The sequence below is a fragment of the Zingiber officinale genome, chromosome 8A, assembly GCF_018446385.1.
Source record: "Zingiber officinale cultivar Zhangliang chromosome 8A, Zo_v1.1, whole genome shotgun sequence".
Taxonomy (NCBI): Eukaryota; Viridiplantae; Streptophyta; class Magnoliopsida; order Zingiberales; family Zingiberaceae; genus Zingiber; species Zingiber officinale.
Genome location: NC_056000.1, coordinates 15,720,661 through 15,738,418, shown reverse-complemented (window position 1 = coordinate 15,738,418; position 17,758 = coordinate 15,720,661). Strand labels below are relative to the sequence as shown.

The 17,758-nt window shown below is 38.8% G+C and overlaps 2 protein-coding genes across 3 annotated transcripts; both read right to left on the bottom strand.

Moving 5' to 3' along the window:
* Window positions 1-2,432: 2,432 nt before the first annotated feature.
* On the bottom strand, window positions 2,433-4,135 carry LOC122011483. Its single transcript, XM_042567876.1, has 2 exons — window positions 3,136-4,135; window positions 2,433-3,058 (listed from the first exon to the last, which is right to left on the bottom strand). The coding sequence occupies exons 1-2, from the start codon at window positions 4,025-4,027 to the stop codon at window positions 2,577-2,579; spliced, it is 1,374 nt and encodes a 457-aa protein (XP_042423810.1). The 5' UTR covers window positions 4,028-4,135; the 3' UTR covers window positions 2,433-2,576.
* Window positions 4,136-12,184: 8,049 nt separating this feature from the next.
* Window positions 12,185-17,350, bottom strand: LOC122012704 (ARF guanine-nucleotide exchange factor GNOM-like). 2 transcript variants are annotated; one of them, XM_042569330.1, is made up of 2 exons: window positions 16,255-17,350; window positions 12,185-16,097 (listed from the first exon to the last, which is right to left on the bottom strand). In XM_042569330.1, exons 1-2 carry the CDS (start codon window positions 17,011-17,013, stop codon window positions 12,570-12,572), a joined length of 4,287 nt encoding a protein of 1,428 aa, XP_042425264.1. In that variant the 5' UTR covers window positions 17,014-17,350; the 3' UTR covers window positions 12,185-12,569. The 2 variants fall into 2 exon arrangements, with proteins under 2 accessions (XP_042425264.1, XP_042425265.1); XM_042569331.1 differs by having other exon boundaries at window positions 12,185-16,087; window positions 16,255-16,393.
* Between the last annotated feature and the right edge of the window lie 408 nt (window positions 17,351-17,758).

The window sequence follows — 17,758 nt, the reverse complement described above, 5'->3', positions numbered from 1 at the left end:
CTTTCGGAACTCCATATAAAGGGGGTCCAAGTATCGGCACAGGTATGCTTTACACGCGATTTCTACTGTTACGCTACAATTCTTGCTTCTTCTTGCTTCGCCGGAAACTGACTCGAGTGTCGGAGGGCCATCGCCGGGGACCCCTTCCCTGGCTCGACACTGACGCTGTTTGTGTTGCATGCGGGAGAGAAGTCCATAGGAGGTCAGTAGGAGCGCCACATCACAGCATCCATCTCTTTGACTTTCGGACAGGATCAGATATATTTCATTATTTTATTAGATAATGTAACAATGGTGATTAGAAATGTTTTGAATATTTTGATGATTAAAAATGCTAATAAATATTTTAAAGAAAAAGTAAAAGAATAGAAAGAAAAATTTTATATCATATAGTATAACTCTAATGAATGACTCCATATCATTATGTTAGATTTTAATATCCAAGTACTAATTCATTTGGGATTATATTCTTTAATTTTGCCATGATTTTATGGTTTAAGCCTCTAATTCAATTTAAGTCCTATTATCATCTAGACAATTTGTGTGGATCATATCCCCCAACACAATTATTTGAAGTAGGCTATCACTATCTTATCTCATCAGCCGAAACACTTGGAAAGGTTAATCTAAATTATCTAATTGGTTCTTGTCAACAAAATCACATCCATGATTCCATTGATTTGAGCTATAACCAGATAGAATATGGAATTTGGTGTTGACTTACTGTTCATTTCCAGTATTGTGAAACAATGTGCCATGTTTAAGTTTGTAATTTAATATATTGTTCATGCATAAATGTCGAGTTCTGATTTTGAGTTGAGTAGCATTAGTCTTAAAATAATATTAATTTCATCTAAATCAGGCCATGGTACGCATTGGAAGCTTGAACAGGCATGAAGCAAAAAGGTTGACAGTTGCTGGATGTTGATTGCTGCACTCCCTCTGTCATCGTTGAATTCGCCATCGGGCCTGTCTCCCATGGTCTGTAGCTTTGATATTGGCTCTCGATCTTCTCTCTGTCCAGTGTTAACTTGTCCAATTCTCCAGCCTGATAGCAAGTTCAGAGAGGGATCAGAATAATTTGACAATGATCAATGTTTCAGCATGCTGGGGATACAAATTTGGAAACAATGCTTCCTTTTGCTGAATCATTCTTTTCTGATAGCTACATTGCTCACGGGGATTCTCGTCAACTTCGCTAGAATATAAAGGCAACTGAACCAGAAAACACTGGTTTTGTTCTTAATTTCCAGGGTGTGTACTTAGAATTAATCCTCTGATAGCTACATTTTTTCATGGGGATTCTTGTCATCTTCCCTTGCAGTGTTTTCAAGGACCATCTTTTCTTGGCGCTTGCTGTGTGTTCCTGTTTCCTAATTCATCTCGAGTGGCCCTCAACCAGAACACACTGTTTCTGTTCTTAGTTTTAGGGCTGTATACATAGAATCACCTTTTCTTTACATTTACAGTGCTTTCTTTCTAGTCAGCACGCTTTATGGGTTGGCAGGACAAGAGAATCCATGGTGATCCTTTCCCCGAATTGGGGTGGAGTTCCAAGTAAGTGGAAAAGAAGGATTCGGTTAAATAAGCATTTTTATTTGTATATTGATCAACTTTGAATCTAAATTGCTAAGCGACTTGAGTTTCTGGAGAACCTTTCGACAAATTGGGGTGGAGTTCCAAGTGAGTGGGGAAGAAGAAGGTTTTACTTAAACAAGCATTTCTTGTTACTTTTTTCTTTCAACTTTGAATCTGAGCAGCCGTCCACTGGTAAGCAATTCAAGTTTCAAGGATTACTGAAGGTGCTCTGAAGAAATAATAGGATATGAATAACTCTGATAGAACATGAGAAAGTAGATTGTTGATACTTGATACTGCTGCACTAGTGAATATGAACACTTTCTCTACTCTGACAGAACAAATGAAATGATGGCTCATTACCAAAACCACTACTGAATCACAATAATCATGTCAAGTAGCTGTTTGTATAAACTATCATTTGCCGACACTTAAAAGGTCAAATAAACTGGACTAAGAATTCTCTACTCTCTGGCTACAATTATAGGTTTTTTCTTTCAGAACTTGATTAAACAATTTAGTGCTTGTTAGAGCTAATGTGGCTAACAACAAGGGTAAAGAAGATTTTTTCTTTCTATTCGAATCAACTAATCCTGAAGGTGACTTGGAGCTCTTTAAACTATTAATCTAGGGGGACCCGTTCAGTCTTATGATCCCATAAAAAAAATTTTCATCAATCATCAAAATAAATTAGGAAGCTCGCAACCAAATGGCCAAGGTTCTTAGGTACTCATTGGAATGAAAATTCCTATAATACGTATATACCTTGATTATCAATTGGAGGATGTAACTATTGCACCATTATCTGAGGATGAGTGCATAAAGTTGTCTCTAATAGTCTCCACTATTAGAGGATGCAATGAGGTAATGTTTTAAACTGAAATAAAATATAAAGCTATTTTGACAATATCAAAATCTTTACTGTAGCTAAATTTTCTATAGGCAACTTAAAACTTTCTCAAGTTTTTTATTTTCTGTCAACTTGTTCTAATGATTCGTCAAATGCGCAGTGAGATCTCGAAAAGATCAGAATCAGCATCCACATCCACCAAGTAGCTGGCATCGTTCTGATTTACAGTGTTCTTAGTGCTGTTCTGGCTTTTCTTAACTGCGTCGAACCACTGCGGATCGATCCTGCCCATAGAGAAGAGCTCGCGGCTATCATCTTCGCCGATGGTGGCACCGCTTCGGTCTAACGATGACGAGCCGATGAAGCAAGGATTGGACGTCCTTTGCACATTTGCCGGCTCATACTTGAACCTGCTCTGTCCCAAGTTGATCAGAATCGTTGCGTCTGTGTTTGAAGCGATGATGGGGAACATGGGAGCTTTGTAGATGTCTGAGCTACAGTGAATGACGTGCATAAGCTCGGAATCCACCGTGAAGAACACCTTCTTCTTCCTCGAATCGAAGCCGCAGCCGATTACCCTGTTCACCTCTGCCCACCCTGATTTCTCCGATTCGAAAACGAGCATCGTTCCTGCGATTTTGAAGAAAAGCTGCAATTTTGAATTCTGGATCTCCTGACGAGCGAAAGATTCAATTTTGGGATCTTACCGTCGAGAAAGACGCGGCCATTGGAGTGGAAACCAATGGAGCCTGGGTATGTGCCGGAGAATGATCCTCCTGGAAGTGTTCCGCCATGGGTGAGGCCCAAGGATACGAGAATTGTGTTGTTGATTTGGTTGCGACATTCTTCTTCTTCGGCGTAAGCTTTGGTTTCTGGGATTGGAGTAACGATAACATCGGACGCACAGGGAAGAACGGCATGGGATTTGAAGGAATTCTCCGAGATAAGCTTCGCACTATCAGCTTCCTCAACGACGTCCGCGGCCTTGGTTCGCTTATTTTCTCGAGGAAAAGTCCACTGTTGTTGCGGTGGCGGCGGTTTCTTCAGGTCCAAGACGGTGATCTCAAAATAGGCTTCTTTAGGGAAGGAGGAGACGCCGAGAGGAGGGCCGGGTAACGGAAGGAGCATCCTCGCCGTCGAGACATCTTCGCCATGGAGGCTCCTCTCTCTCGGATGCAACTCAACCGTTTGCGAAAATTCCAAAGAGCCAAGCGGCACCTCCCATTTCGTCTCCCCGGAGCCGCTGTCGCATGGGTGCGCAAAGCGCCGACACGGCGGCTGGCCGCTTGAGAACGTGAATCGCGACCATCCGTGCTCCACCGCCTCGCCCACCAGTCTCGGGTGGTCATCCCAACTGAACGTCGCCAGCGCTGACTCGCTTCCGGCTGTGCTGTGGGTGCTGGTGCGGAAGGAGAGGTGCAACTTGGCGATCCCGGCTTGCAAACTCTGCGTCCTCGCTCTGCTTGCGGATTGAGGGAATTGGGGAGTCTCCAGAGAGGAGAACTGCCGGCAGCGGCGGTACCAAAGGAAGATGGAGAGAAGGAGGAGGAGGAAGGCAGAGGCGATCGAGGGGGCTAGAATTTTGACCCATAACTTCATCTGGCTAAGTTGTCGAAATGGCGATATCGAAGAAAGCAGCCATGGCTTGGAATGGACTTTTGGAAGATGATCGGCTCTGGAAAGGAATGGAGAGATGAGTCATTAATGCTCAGGTGAATGTATCGTATTATATTTATATTCGTTTATATAAAAAATTCTGGAAACTGAATAATAAATAAATAAGCAAAAAAAAAAAAAAACAGTACGATTTATTTGACATTTAGAAGATTAATAAGGAAAATAAAAATTATTAAAATATCCCCTAAAAGCTATCAAATTTATCATCTCACCACTAGCTTTTCTCAAATTTGTCATTTCACATTAACCCTTTCACTCTAGATAAAATAATGCCAATTTATTTATTTATTTAAAATATTTGACAAGAAGCATCAGATTTCTCAGAAATTCTTCATTTTTTTTAGTCTACAAATCAATTAGCATAACATTAACTAAAAATGAATTAAGTGACATGAATACTAAGGATACGTTTAGTTCGGGGTTATTTTTGATAATGTTAGTTATCTATCTAAGGTTATCAACGAAAACCTTATTTGATTTAGGTAATTGAAGATTCTCGAGTAATATTTTATGTCCGACACGTCAGCAAAAAGGACATACAAGCCAGAATCGAAAAATATCGGAAAACTAAGGGGGCGTTTGGTTTGGAAAATATTTTCTATTTTCTGTTTTCTATTTTCTATTTCTGTTTTCCTGTTTTCTGTTTCTGTTTTTAAAAAACAGAAAATGTGTTTGGTATGATATACAGTAATTCTATTTTCTAGAAAAGAAAACTGGAAAATGCGTTTGGTATGTTTATATGGAAAAAAAATAGATTTATATATGAATGTTATTTTATACTAGATTTAAGTTTTTTAAACTAGATTTATGTTTAGGTTGCTTTCCTGGATTTGATCTTTCTAATTGTTTATACTTATATCTGAGAATTTTACAATGCCCTTCAATGCGCCACTTGCTCTGCAAAGATCATATATTTATTTTGTTTATAACTATTAAGTGTTATTGATGTCTAGTTATTGTTGTAAATTTATTTACAAACAAACAGACACACACATCTTCTAACATTGATGTGTAGACGCTTACGGCAAAGAGTAACACAGAAAAGAGCAAGGTTTTAACACGCGCAACAAAGCTATGATAATTATCTCCAGTCAAATTAACCCTTAAACATAGAATCCAAATTCAAAACATCAAATGATTCTTTCATAAACGCACAACTCATTGCATTAACACTTTTATTGAAGGAATAAATATCTCCAGTCAACATATTTTATGACATAATTGTCTTGAACAAAAAAGACTAGTCTTCATCCTGCACAATGCGACATTGCCACCTTATACAACAACTTGAAATGGTTTTCCCAAAACCTGCCACCATCTCAAGGTGAGACTGAAAAATCTACACCCGATGATAGCATCTGCATTACTTGGATTTGAAGGATCAAGCTCTGGCATCTTCCTTTTGGTAGCTATTTGCTTGGAACTTTCTGCTCCCTTTGAATTGATGGAGGTATCGGTCTTCGCAGCCATGTCAATCGGATCAGAACATACACTTGATGGCTCTTATGCAGTGGAAAGAGTGTTGAATTTGTTCATGGTTGACTTGCATTGCTGCTCAAACATCACTTGCAGGTACTTCCCTTGCTCCTCAATTCTGAGTTGTAGATTTCTCTGAATCTGTTGAAAATAATGAGAGAGATTGCTGGTACAGAATACAAAAAATATTACCGACGATACAGCTGTGAGTTGAACAAGAATAATTGGGACAAATACAGTTTAACGCTTGAGGCTGCTGCTTGTTTTTTGAAGTTAGATGTGAAATCAACAATCACGCAACATTCATTAACAATTGTTTGTTAAGAAAAATACCAAATAAAATTCCATAAATTTATGGCCTGGATCATGTCAAAGATACAAAAAAGAAATAAAACAATAGAAGAGCATGCTCATAACTCAACTATAAAAGATACCTATAGTTGTTCATGAAGGCGTTTCTGAACTTCCATCTGGAGCCGCAATGCCTCAGTTAGATCAATACCTCTGAAATAAGACGTCACAAGTTGAATCATTTCAACAAGACTGCTTGTTACCTTAATGACTAGAGGAGGAGGGGAACTATGCAGTAAAAAAGAAAATAAAAAAAGTAAGGATCATATAAGCAAAAAAGAACATATGCAGCAATCCTCACAACATTCAGAGTTCATATGCAGCAATCCTCACAACATTCAGAGTTCCAAACTCCTCTCACATATGCTATGTACTTGAGACATTAATTTTCAAATTTGTAGGTCTCAAAGAAAGTCCACAGATTGTAACAACAACTTTCTTTTCTATTCCTTCACAAAAATCAAGAGCCACAGATTGTAACAACAAGCTTCCCATCTGAGCTAATTACAGATTGTAACAAAATGCTTCCCAACCAAAATTCAAAAACAAAAAACAGCCAATTATAACAGTCATTCATAACAAAATCAAGAGCCATAAAAGGCTGAAACCAGACATTAGCTAATTACGGATGATGCTCCACATAATCATTCCACATATGGCTTGCAATGTCATCACGTATGTGTCCCATCTGAGCTGTTTGGCTTGGATCAATTGGAATCGGCTCTTGATCACCAAAACTATCTTCAACTCCAGACATGAGCATATCTTCAGATGAATACTCTATAAATAAATTATCCATTGCATGATGCCGACGTATGAAATTATGCACCGCACAACATGCAAGTGGAATTAATCTTTGGCTAGTAATTGGATAGTTTGGCATATCCTTTAAAATTCGAAACCTTGCCTTAAGCACCCCAATGCATCGCTCAATAATATTACGACATGTGCTATGCCTATAATTGAACAACTCTTCCTTCCCCCTTGGTCTGCCTTGCCGTCGATAATCTCTCAAGTGATAGCGTTGACCTCGATACGGAGCAAGAAACCCCGGCATATTTGGGTAACCAGAATCAACCAAATAAAATTGATCTGTGATAGTATTATCATATTAATTAATAATGTAAAATACCTACATAAATGAATATATATAGAGAATTTTTTCTATTACTTACCACCGCAAGGTTTAGGAAAATGATTTTCATGCCTAGTCAAAGCGTCTATGAACACTCTTGAATCATTTGCTGTCCCCTCCCAGCCCGTATACACAAATGTAAAAAGCATATCGAAATCGCATACAAGCATCACATTTTGTGTGACAATAACCTTTCTACCACGAAAAGATGTTTGAATTGATGTCGGTGCCCATGCCGATACGTGAGTTCCATCAATAGCTCCAAGACAATTCTAAAAATACACAATGTCTTAGTAAAGATATGTTGTTAATGTAACTAGATACATTAGGGTAAAATATATACCTTAAAATATGGAAACCACTTTAGATTATGCAATATGCGAGGATGGACGCCATTGTGTTCATATGGTCGAATAATATGTGTGCCCAATGTACAAACAGCTCGTAAAACTCGTTTGAACCACTTGCTACAAGTGTACAATGAATGTTGAAATCGATCTGCACATATTCGATGTCGTGTGTTTTGCCCGATGATTAGTAAGAACATAGCGACACCTTCTTCAACAGTAACTTTCTTTCCATCTTGTAATAGATTCATCTCTTTTAATGTCCTACAAAAATTCATGAACACATGTTTCGACATACGAAAATTATCAAAGCAAACTTGAGGGTGCCCATCAAGTATTTCTTGAATATACATCCTCCCAGTAAGAGATGACGTTCGACAAGGCATCCGATCAATAGATCTATGAAACTGAGTCATTTCATGAAAAAAATCATTTGCATGGCTCAAAATAAGAAGCAAATTGATATCTGGGCCTAATTCATCATAGTCATCAGATTCATCATCAGAGTTTGACATGATCTGCAATAAATCGATATTAAACTCAGCACACATGTATAAAATTAATTATGAATTGAGGCAAACCAATAAACAATTAAAATTTAAAAAGCATGACATAGTCATCAACATTAAATTTCAAAATATCAAATATGTCTTAAACATTCAATCCACAAAATAGCAAATATGTCTTACACATTCAAGTCACAAAATCAAAAATCATCATTACTTAAAAAGTCTCCGGCTAGGTAATAAAAGCAATCCCCATGAACTTGTCAACATATGACCCTACACACGGTCGAGATTGAGGCAATCCAACCATCCAGCTCTCCTATTTGATGGAATTTTCATGAAAACCTCTCGTAGCCAAGGTTTACCGAAAGCTTCTGTAGCTTTTGTGTACACTTGGTTTGATAAGTCATCCATCTGATTTAAAACCTGCATGCACATATCTATAGAGTAAGGATCACTGAACCCGCTCGTTCCAGTAGAGGAAGAAATTTCTTGTTCGCGTTCTAACTTAGTAGCCCTCAAATCCAGGTATTTTTGCCTAGCAATAGATTCTTGACTCAGGTGTTGCAAGGTATCACTCCACTTGTCCATATAAGCATCATATTTTTCAGTTTTTGAACGCTTAGGATCTTTACGTCGATGACTCTCAGTTGATTCTGTACTACGACGTCGGCGATTGTTAGGTTCCCCTCCAACGTCCTCATTCTCATCATCGACAACTTCAACATATGAGCTGACACCTCTGTTAATAAATGCTTCTTCGAGCTCTCTCTCTTCATCAGATGTGGGAGGTAATTGAGTAGAAGCTCTATGCATATCACCAGTTGCAGTTGTCCCGCCGAAAATTTCACTAAGAATGTGAAAATGATCACATCCTTCCTTTCGTATTGACTTATACTCCTTTTTATTTTTCTGTTCCATTGATTACAAAAAAATGCATTTTATTATACATAAACATACAATAAAATTATATATTTGATTAGATATAAGTATTTACCAGATAAAATTCTGCCCACACTTCCTCTGGAGCATTCACTTTATTGGTGTCAGGATCCATTGTCACACCAGTATGTGCAAGCAATGCTGCAAAAAGACGTTGTCTTGTGCGTAGACGATTCCATTTACCTTTGAACCTTTCTACACCATAATTCTTGTTCGTAACCTGATATAATTCTTTGTTGATCTCCTCCCAAACCGTATTAGTGAAGGTAGATGTTTGTAGCTTATTGTGCTTCACTTTTTCATAAATGATATCGACAAACATGGCAACATTTGTCTTTGACCAATCATACTTCTCAATTTCGATACTTGGATTATGCCCTCCCATAATGTAATCTCTAAAAATTGCCAATATTAAAGGCGACATAAAAATGTAGAGCAACATATATTAGAAAATGTAATACCCAAAGCAATACCCTAAGCAAGTTACAAGCATGTAGAGAAAAAAATTGGAATGTACATCCAAGTTTTAACCTTTTCATCTAGTAAGTTGATGCCCCAATGTAGAGAAAACAAGGCCCTGAGATTGAGTTGCAATAGACAATGGTACTTGTGATATGCATTGTTTTATTCAAGTAAAAAGAGAATAATCACAAATAGATTTATGAACTCCAATGTAATTCATAATGACTAGATATAGTTTGTGAGACTAAACCTACATATTCTAACAATTCTAATGGTTGACTCCAACATAAAGAACACAACTTTCCATCTATTTTTGTAAAAAAAAATTATTATATAATCATAGCCATTTTATAAGTATAAAAATACAACATTTTTATGTCCTCTCCTTGAAAATTCCCACATTTCTCAAATTGAACAAAATGAAAAACCAATTGCCATCAAACAACCTCAATCTGAACAACTGTATAGGAAAAAAAAGGAGATAATAAAACTAACTAGTGAGAAATTACAAATTAAAAAATCATGCTTTTGTTAGAACACACATTGATCACGCTTCTGTTAGATTGTGGCACAGCTACAGACTTGAGCACTCAAGATTAGGTCAAATATACTTCTTCTTCAAAATTTCTATTCATTTCAAATTCCATACTTCATCCAAATACAAAGATCAACTGAAAAAGGAGGAAGGAAATGATGAATCTTACGAATCCAAACCAAAGATGTCTGGAGCTTTTAGAACGAGAAGGTGGCTTCTGGATCGGAGAGGGAGGGCAGCGGGGCAGACTCAGAGAAGAACCCTAGCCCGATGGCGCAGAGGGCGGCGACGACAGGGATGACGAGACGATCGGAGAGGGAGGGCAGCAGGGCGGACTCAGAGAAGAACCCTAGCCTGATGGCGCAGAGGGCGACGACGACGACGGGGATGACCAGGGGTGCGTTCTCAGCGCGAGGTTAGGGAAGGCGACGAGCTGTGTGGTCGCTACAAGGAAAGAAGGAAGGGAGGAAAAGGATGAAAGAGGCGGTGGTGAATCTGGCAGTGGTAGAGGGGCGTCGGTGGAGAGGGGAAGAAGAGGGATGGGTGGCGGCGATAGGGAGCTAGACCACGGGAGAGGGGCTCGGGAGGAAAATGAGAGTGGAGAGAAGAAACTAGGGCTTAGGACAGAAACGCAAGGTTACGCCGCGTTTTCCCGTTTTCTATTTTTCTGTGCGCGTTTTCCATTTTCTCTAGAAAATGATATTTTGTTATTTTCTGTTTTCTTAGAAAATGAGTTCTCATTTTCCAGAAAATGGAAATGGAAAACACAAAACAAACAGTAATTTCCAAAAAAAAAAGAAAATGAAAATAGAAAACGACCCAACCAAACGACCCCTAAGATTTTTCTTGATTCTGAGGTTAACGGAATTTCTTTACCCAAAATATACTCGAATAAAAGAAAAATGTAATGAAAAGAATAAAAAATATATATAATAAAATAAAAAACTTTTATAAAAAAATTGTAAAAAAACATTGAAAAATTTTTAAAAATAGGAAAAACATAAAAAAAAATGAGAAAAAAATTTAAACACATAAAAAAAAAAGCAGAAAAAAACGTAGTAATAATAATAATAATAATAATATGGTTGATTTTGTAGTAATAATAATAATAATAATAATATGGTTGATTTTGTAAGTAAGGATAATATAGTAAAATAATAAATTATGTTATTTATAAAAATTTTCAAACAAATAAATTTTTACTACATTATCTAGTTGAACCAAACAATATTTTATTCTCCATAATCTTAGTTATGTGATTACTTGGTAATCACATAACTAAGATTATATATGATAATTTGAACCAAACACACCATAATAGTTATATAACCTTGTATAGTAATATTAGTTAAAAAGAGTAACCCAGTGCACGAAGTTCCCGTGATGCGGGTCCCGAGAAAGGATCCATTGTACGTAGTCTTACCCTATTTTTTTTTGTAAAATGCTGTTTCCAAAATTTGAATCCGTGATTTTTTATCATATGGTAATAATTTTACTGTTGCGCTCCCCTCCCTAACTAATATTAGTTAATAGTAGCAAATTTGATAATATACTCTGATAAATATAATTGCTGAGAGAAATTTCTAAATAACGTGCAACTAATTAAATATTTAAAACAGTGACAGAACAGTTTACTAGATAATTCCAAAACAATTTAGATAAATTTATTTTTAAAAATTTACTGAATCTAAGTCCAATCATGACAACTCAGATTACTGGGACTTCGTAGATTTACACTACTACTTTTTTCGTTAATGGCAGTTGACTTTCTAGAACCGCATTGTTTGCGCATGCTAGTTTTATTTATTATTATTATTATTTTATTTTGATAATTTAGACATCTAAGATTTCTAATCAATTAATTCTCAAATGATTTGATCCGATCCGTGGAAAATTTTCACCGACTTTACCATTTTGATAAATGATCTAACATCAAACATCCTATACGATTAACTCCATAATTAATTTTAGAGAGGTAAATTAAAAAAATCAATTACACGAAAAGATATGAAAAAAGATATTTTCATGCATGCAAATTTCATTTATCAACTTCAAAGAAGCTGATTTCATACCTGAAATTTTTTTACTTTTCATACATATATATATATCATTAATTTTTTTAAAATATTTTTTAAATTATTGCAGATGAGTAGTTTTTCAAAAGTTTACAATAATTATTTATTAGTTTTTGAAAAATAAATAAATAAAAAATAAAATGCTAAAGTGTATTATTCGTATCATTAAAAAAAGATAATTATCTAAAAACAATAATAAAATTGCGGAGTGCCACCCACATCTCAACACTGAACATGGGGGTGCAACACATGGAGAAAGACTATGAAATTCTTACACATCACAAATAATTAATTCCAACATGTACAAAAGATTCACTCGCAGAAAAATATACTACTTTTTCTGGTCAAGAGAAGAAACCACCCTAAACACTGATATAGTTTGGTAATCAAATTTCTAATGAACTCCTGAAGCTAAACAGAAAACATATAAAGGATTCTCTGCAAGCAAATACAATACCCACGTGTCCTAGAAAACGAGCTACCACAGTCAATGAGTATCTCATATGATGCTTAAGCAGGGTGAGAGTGGATGCATATGTATAAGAGAAGTCCAATCATCATAGCGAATTCAACTGTGGAAGAAATGCATCTTCTTCTTATCAAACTAACAAACCATTTTTTTCATCATACATGTCCTAGCCATCAGATTGATCACAGAAATGTAGCTGCTCCATCTCCTCGCCGGGAAACACTTCGGCCTGCAAAGATGGAACGATATTGTTTACGTGAAGCCATGTCAAGTCCCACATGCTGTCCCCACCTATCGTACTTCTTTTTGCAAGGATTCCCTTGGATTTCATCGCAATAAGAATGTTCTTGAGAAGCTCTGGAATCAATTCTTGAAGTTTGTCACTCTTCTTGCTCCTCACTTTTACCTTCTTGTACTTTTCCAAACGACTGAGGACCCCCAACCAAAGCTTGCAGAAGCTACTCAAGCCGAAAAGATCTTGCAGTTGCTGCAAGAAGACCTTCGACAACAATTTGACTGCTTGCACAAGTGTACCCTCCATGTTCCGGTACTCTTTCTGTGATTGATTCTGTGCACACTCCAGCAAGTCATCGAGAATATCAAATATAACAAGATCGAAGGCCTGCGCCCAAGTTGGGGGTGGGATACACATCCCATCTGCACCAACAAAACATCTCTGCAGTGATACCACTGCATGATTCCTTACTTCTTCCCTCTGATCCAAACAAATCTTTCTCAGCAATTGCACCAGTCGTAGCCACATCTCTCTGATTCCCTCAGAAACTTTCTCAGCATCTGCACCTGCTTCCCTAATCTCATTAGACCAGCAAGCAAGACAATTCATTGATTCTTCCATTAGATCTAATGCACGAACTGATATATCTGTTACGCCAACACGAGATTCTGCAAACTGTCTCGCAGCTTCAATGCAAAAGACATAGTTGGCTGGCGATAGATGAGCCCCTTCAGACATGATGAAAAGAATTGCCTCGAAGCCTACTGCCGAAGCTTCTGGGTGTCGAGCAGTGATAGAGAGTAGGGATGCTATGGTCCGCCAACCCATTTGTGATTTAATATGGGTTGCATTTGCTTTAACAAGTCTAGTGACTTCTTGTGTGATATTCTCACAATAAGTATCAGCCACACGAGCATCAAGCTTCAAAACCAATTGAAGTGACGTTAAAAGCTCATCAGCAAGATTCTCTTTGTAAGGTAGTAGCCGCTGACAAATTCTTAGGAGTCCAAAAACAGCCTTTTCCACAAGGGCACAATGAATCATGGTCGATTGAACAATGTTAGCTATATGCTCATAGACACCCTGCCAAAGAAGCCCAATTCTATCCCGGTTGTTTAGTGTGATGGCAATAAGCAGCTCCAAGCAGAAAACTGCTGTGTCCTCATCATCAGGGGTACTACTAACTTTCTGGGGCCGACCAGCTGCCCAGATAAGTGCCTTGGCAATTTGCATCAGCGAATCAGCATGTAAAAACTTGCTTTTTATGAAGATGCTATCAATGCGACATTTCTGTATTGTCTGCAGAGTTCTTTGATGGGCAGCAAGTTGCTGTTCAGATGGTTGCAACCTTGGTTCTTCTGTGTCCAGAGATAATAACTGGCTGAATCTCCCCATTAGCCCAGAAGATCTCCGAGGGTGACTCATACTATGAGAAATGGGCAAAGAGCTTGTGACAGGTTTTCCAGGGACAGAATCTAGCGGCAATTCTGAATCATCAGCTGCATCACTTGCAACACGAGCAGGAAGCAAACCCAATTTGTGTAATCGCAAAATACAATCAAGGATATTTCTCCAGCCAGTGCGTATGCAATCACCATATCTATTTGCTATGCTAAAAACTGTCTCAGCTGCCAGCCTAGCTTTTATGTCATCCCCAAAGGCTGTCACTGTTTCCTCAATAAATGATGAGTTCAAAAGAGTTGTGAATTTGCATAGGGATACAACTAAATCATCCAACACATCCTCTAGGTGATGATATGCTGAGATCTTAGCGACAGCCAAGAAGCCATCTACACATGCTGAGAGAACTTCTTCATGTTCTGCAAAATCAAACACCACTGAGATGGCAGCAATTGTAGGACCTGACATGATTGCAAACATGTCATGATCAAGATATGGAAGGGAATTGCAAACAATGTAAGGAGATGTCTTCTTTGCCTTCTGCATGAGATCAATCCATCGGCTGGGTGACATTTCCGTAAAACCCAAACCCTGTTCAGGGACAGTTCTTATTTCATTCCTGCATATAGAGTAATAGAGCTCCGTCAGGAACTCCCTTGGGAGGTCATTACCACCATTAATGTGGCGATTATTTCGGATGAAATCCTCTTCAGTCATCTTCTTCTTTACCTGGACATTATGTTGATCTGTATTGAGCATTATAAGTGAGTATGCCAACACAAGTGCTGCATCCTTGTCAACAAGGATCTGAGGTGATTGCTCATAATACCTCTCTGAGAAAGCCTCAAGTACTCTCTGAATTTTCTGAGATTCACCAGGCAACCGGAATGTTTCTAGGAAAAGTCGTAGAGCAGTATCCAGATTCATGTCCTGAAAATCAAAAGTCCATGCAAATTCATGAAGTACTTGCACACAAAACTCATCATGATTTCCCAAGAAGTCGCCGACAAGGTTCTTATCCAAGCCAGCAGTGTATCTGAAGAAACAAGCCACGCTCTGTGGATCAAGCTTCTCAGGCAGCAGATGAGTTCCTTGCAGAAACTCCAAGCCCTTCTTGGGGTCTCTGTTGAAGTGATCTGCGCCAATCATTAATCTCCTTTTAATGTACTTTCTCTGTCGGACAAATTTAACCCAATATTCTGGAGCAGAGTAGTTCTCACACCTCACTGCCCAAAATGGTGAATATTCCTGAAGCTCCAACGAAGACTGCTCAAGAGAGGGAGATGCATTTCCAATCCTATCAGCCATTCCCTCGACCACTGCAATCAAACCATCCAAAGCAAGAACATGCATGGAAGAAAGAGGGCAGTTGATAGGAAATGCACTTTTTGACAGAAGATTGGCTAGCTCTTCAAACATATTGCTGCAAGTAATGTCGCAATCAAAGTTGGCATACATCTCTGTCATAAAGTTCTTCTGACGGCAGAAGTCCACGAGAGCCTCCATGGTTACTTCCTGCTGTTGATAGCTAGCCCCATATCGACTTTGTGTGAGCCTCAAGATCACGCAAGAAAAGAATGCCTCCAGTTGTAATTTGAGCTTTGAGCGCAAGTGGCGATAAAGATTCAGAACTATGCTACATACTGTGGACAGTATTAGAGGGCTTATAGACAAGCCAAACTGTATCAAGTTTCTAAACAATTCATCCTGTATCAGGGTTAATAATTTTGGGTGTTTACTTATTGAAGGTCCTCCCAACTCAACAGCTGAGTTGATCATGCTAAGGGCAAATAGTGGCACATCTTCATCAAAAGCTACCTGATTCGTTGCAGGATTCCTACCACCTTGGTCTTGGACATTTGTAAGAGAACATAAGAAGTGGAATATCTCCACCATGCAAGGAATTCCATATGGGTCTACAATGATTTTCGTGTCATGTTTTTGTTCTGATCCCGTACCAATTTCATCTCCCACGCCTTTGTTGTCAACCTTGATACTCCCATTCCCATTTTCTACTTGAGCAATCCCAAAAGCCTGCTCCATATCAACTGCACTTATCTGAAGAACTTTATCATCACATGCTATGTTTGTGCATGAATAATAAAACTTGCAAGCAGTAAAATTTCAAGCAAAAGAACATCTTTGTTTGTATAGGAGTGATGAAATTAAAACATAGAATATTTAATTCTTTACAGTCTATTTACTGAAGTTGTACCTTGGGGTTCAAAGAAGAAGATGCATCACCATCGTGGACATCAGCCAAGTGCAAGAAGATGCAGCGGACAAGCTCAAGCATCGTGTGCCTTGAAAATCTCTGCAACAACTCTCCTTTGGTTGTTGCCTGGTGGACGACGCGGAAACAGGTATTTACAATTGTGCAGGCATGCTGGTTGCTCAGCACAGTCGAGGCACGGCTCCGCATGATAGCAAGCAGCACCTGGAGTATCTTCATTAGAACGGCCTCCTCAGAAGCAGGGTCGGTCACCTCAAACCGGCAGCTCGTGACGGCATCGACAACCAAATGCATCGCAGCTCCAACGGCAGTCCCAGACGCCGGGTCGAGGAAGTCAAGAGTAAGGATCTTGTACAAAGAGGAGAGAGCCACACTAGTGATAGGAGCGCCGGTCTCATCAGAGCGGACCACATCCACGAACGGCCTGAAATAAACAGAAGGGTCGATCGTGGACCAGGGGCGGCGGACGTCCCCCCATGAGGACACCTGCCGGCGGAGTAACTTGAGGGACAGGATTAGGGAGTGCTCAATGATGTGATCATCCGCGGCTGAAGCATACCGGCCGCCCCACCGCACATTGCGGCGCATCACAGCCAGTACTGCGCTGACCTCCGAGCATATCACGCAGGCAAGGTCGGCTCTGGCTGACGGATCATCGAAGGATGGCGCCTTACAGCCATCCCCGGCGACGTCGTATGATTCCTCCTCGATGGGGTTTATCTCGAGCCGCACGAACCCCATTCGAGCAAAAAAAAAAAAAAAAAAAACGGCTTTTTCAAGCACGAGGGTTTCCGAAGGTGATTCTGATCTACGGCTTCTACCAAACGAGGATTCGAAAATCAAAACCAAAAAAGGGGAGGTACCGTCTATAGATCCAAAAATCGACAGATTGATCGATGAATTGGAAGCACAATGGAGATGAGAAGGTCAAGGAAGTAAAAGACTGTTAGACGGAGATCGGGGAGGAGGAGGAAGAGAATATACTCCAAGACCAGGGGAAGACGCGAGGGAGCATCCGTCTCTGCGTTCAAGCTCCCTCGCCTTTGTTTTACTTTTCGGACTTCTTTTTTCATCGTCTATTTTTTTTTTCACTTTGATTTCGTATACTATAAATTGGGTTGGGCTTTTGTATGTTAAGTGATAGACTTATTATAATATTAAATGTGCTGGTATATAGTGTTCCTTTAAATTATCTAATTGAACCCTTTTCTTGTTAGATAATTGACTTAATTCCATTAAAAAAAACAGGGTTTGAACAATTCTTTTATACAGCTTCAGTTAGGTTGATTTTTTAAAAAAATAAAATGAAATGAAGGTAGGAATTCTCTTATTTTTAATCGTTTAACCGAAACAAAAAGGTTTCGGTTAATTTCGCATGTGAACCGGACCCACCCGATTAACAGCGTAGCTGCTTGATCATTTGCCATCGTCGAGAACGAAGAATCCTCCGCCTCCTCCTCCACGGCGGCTGCCGCTGACTCCTCTG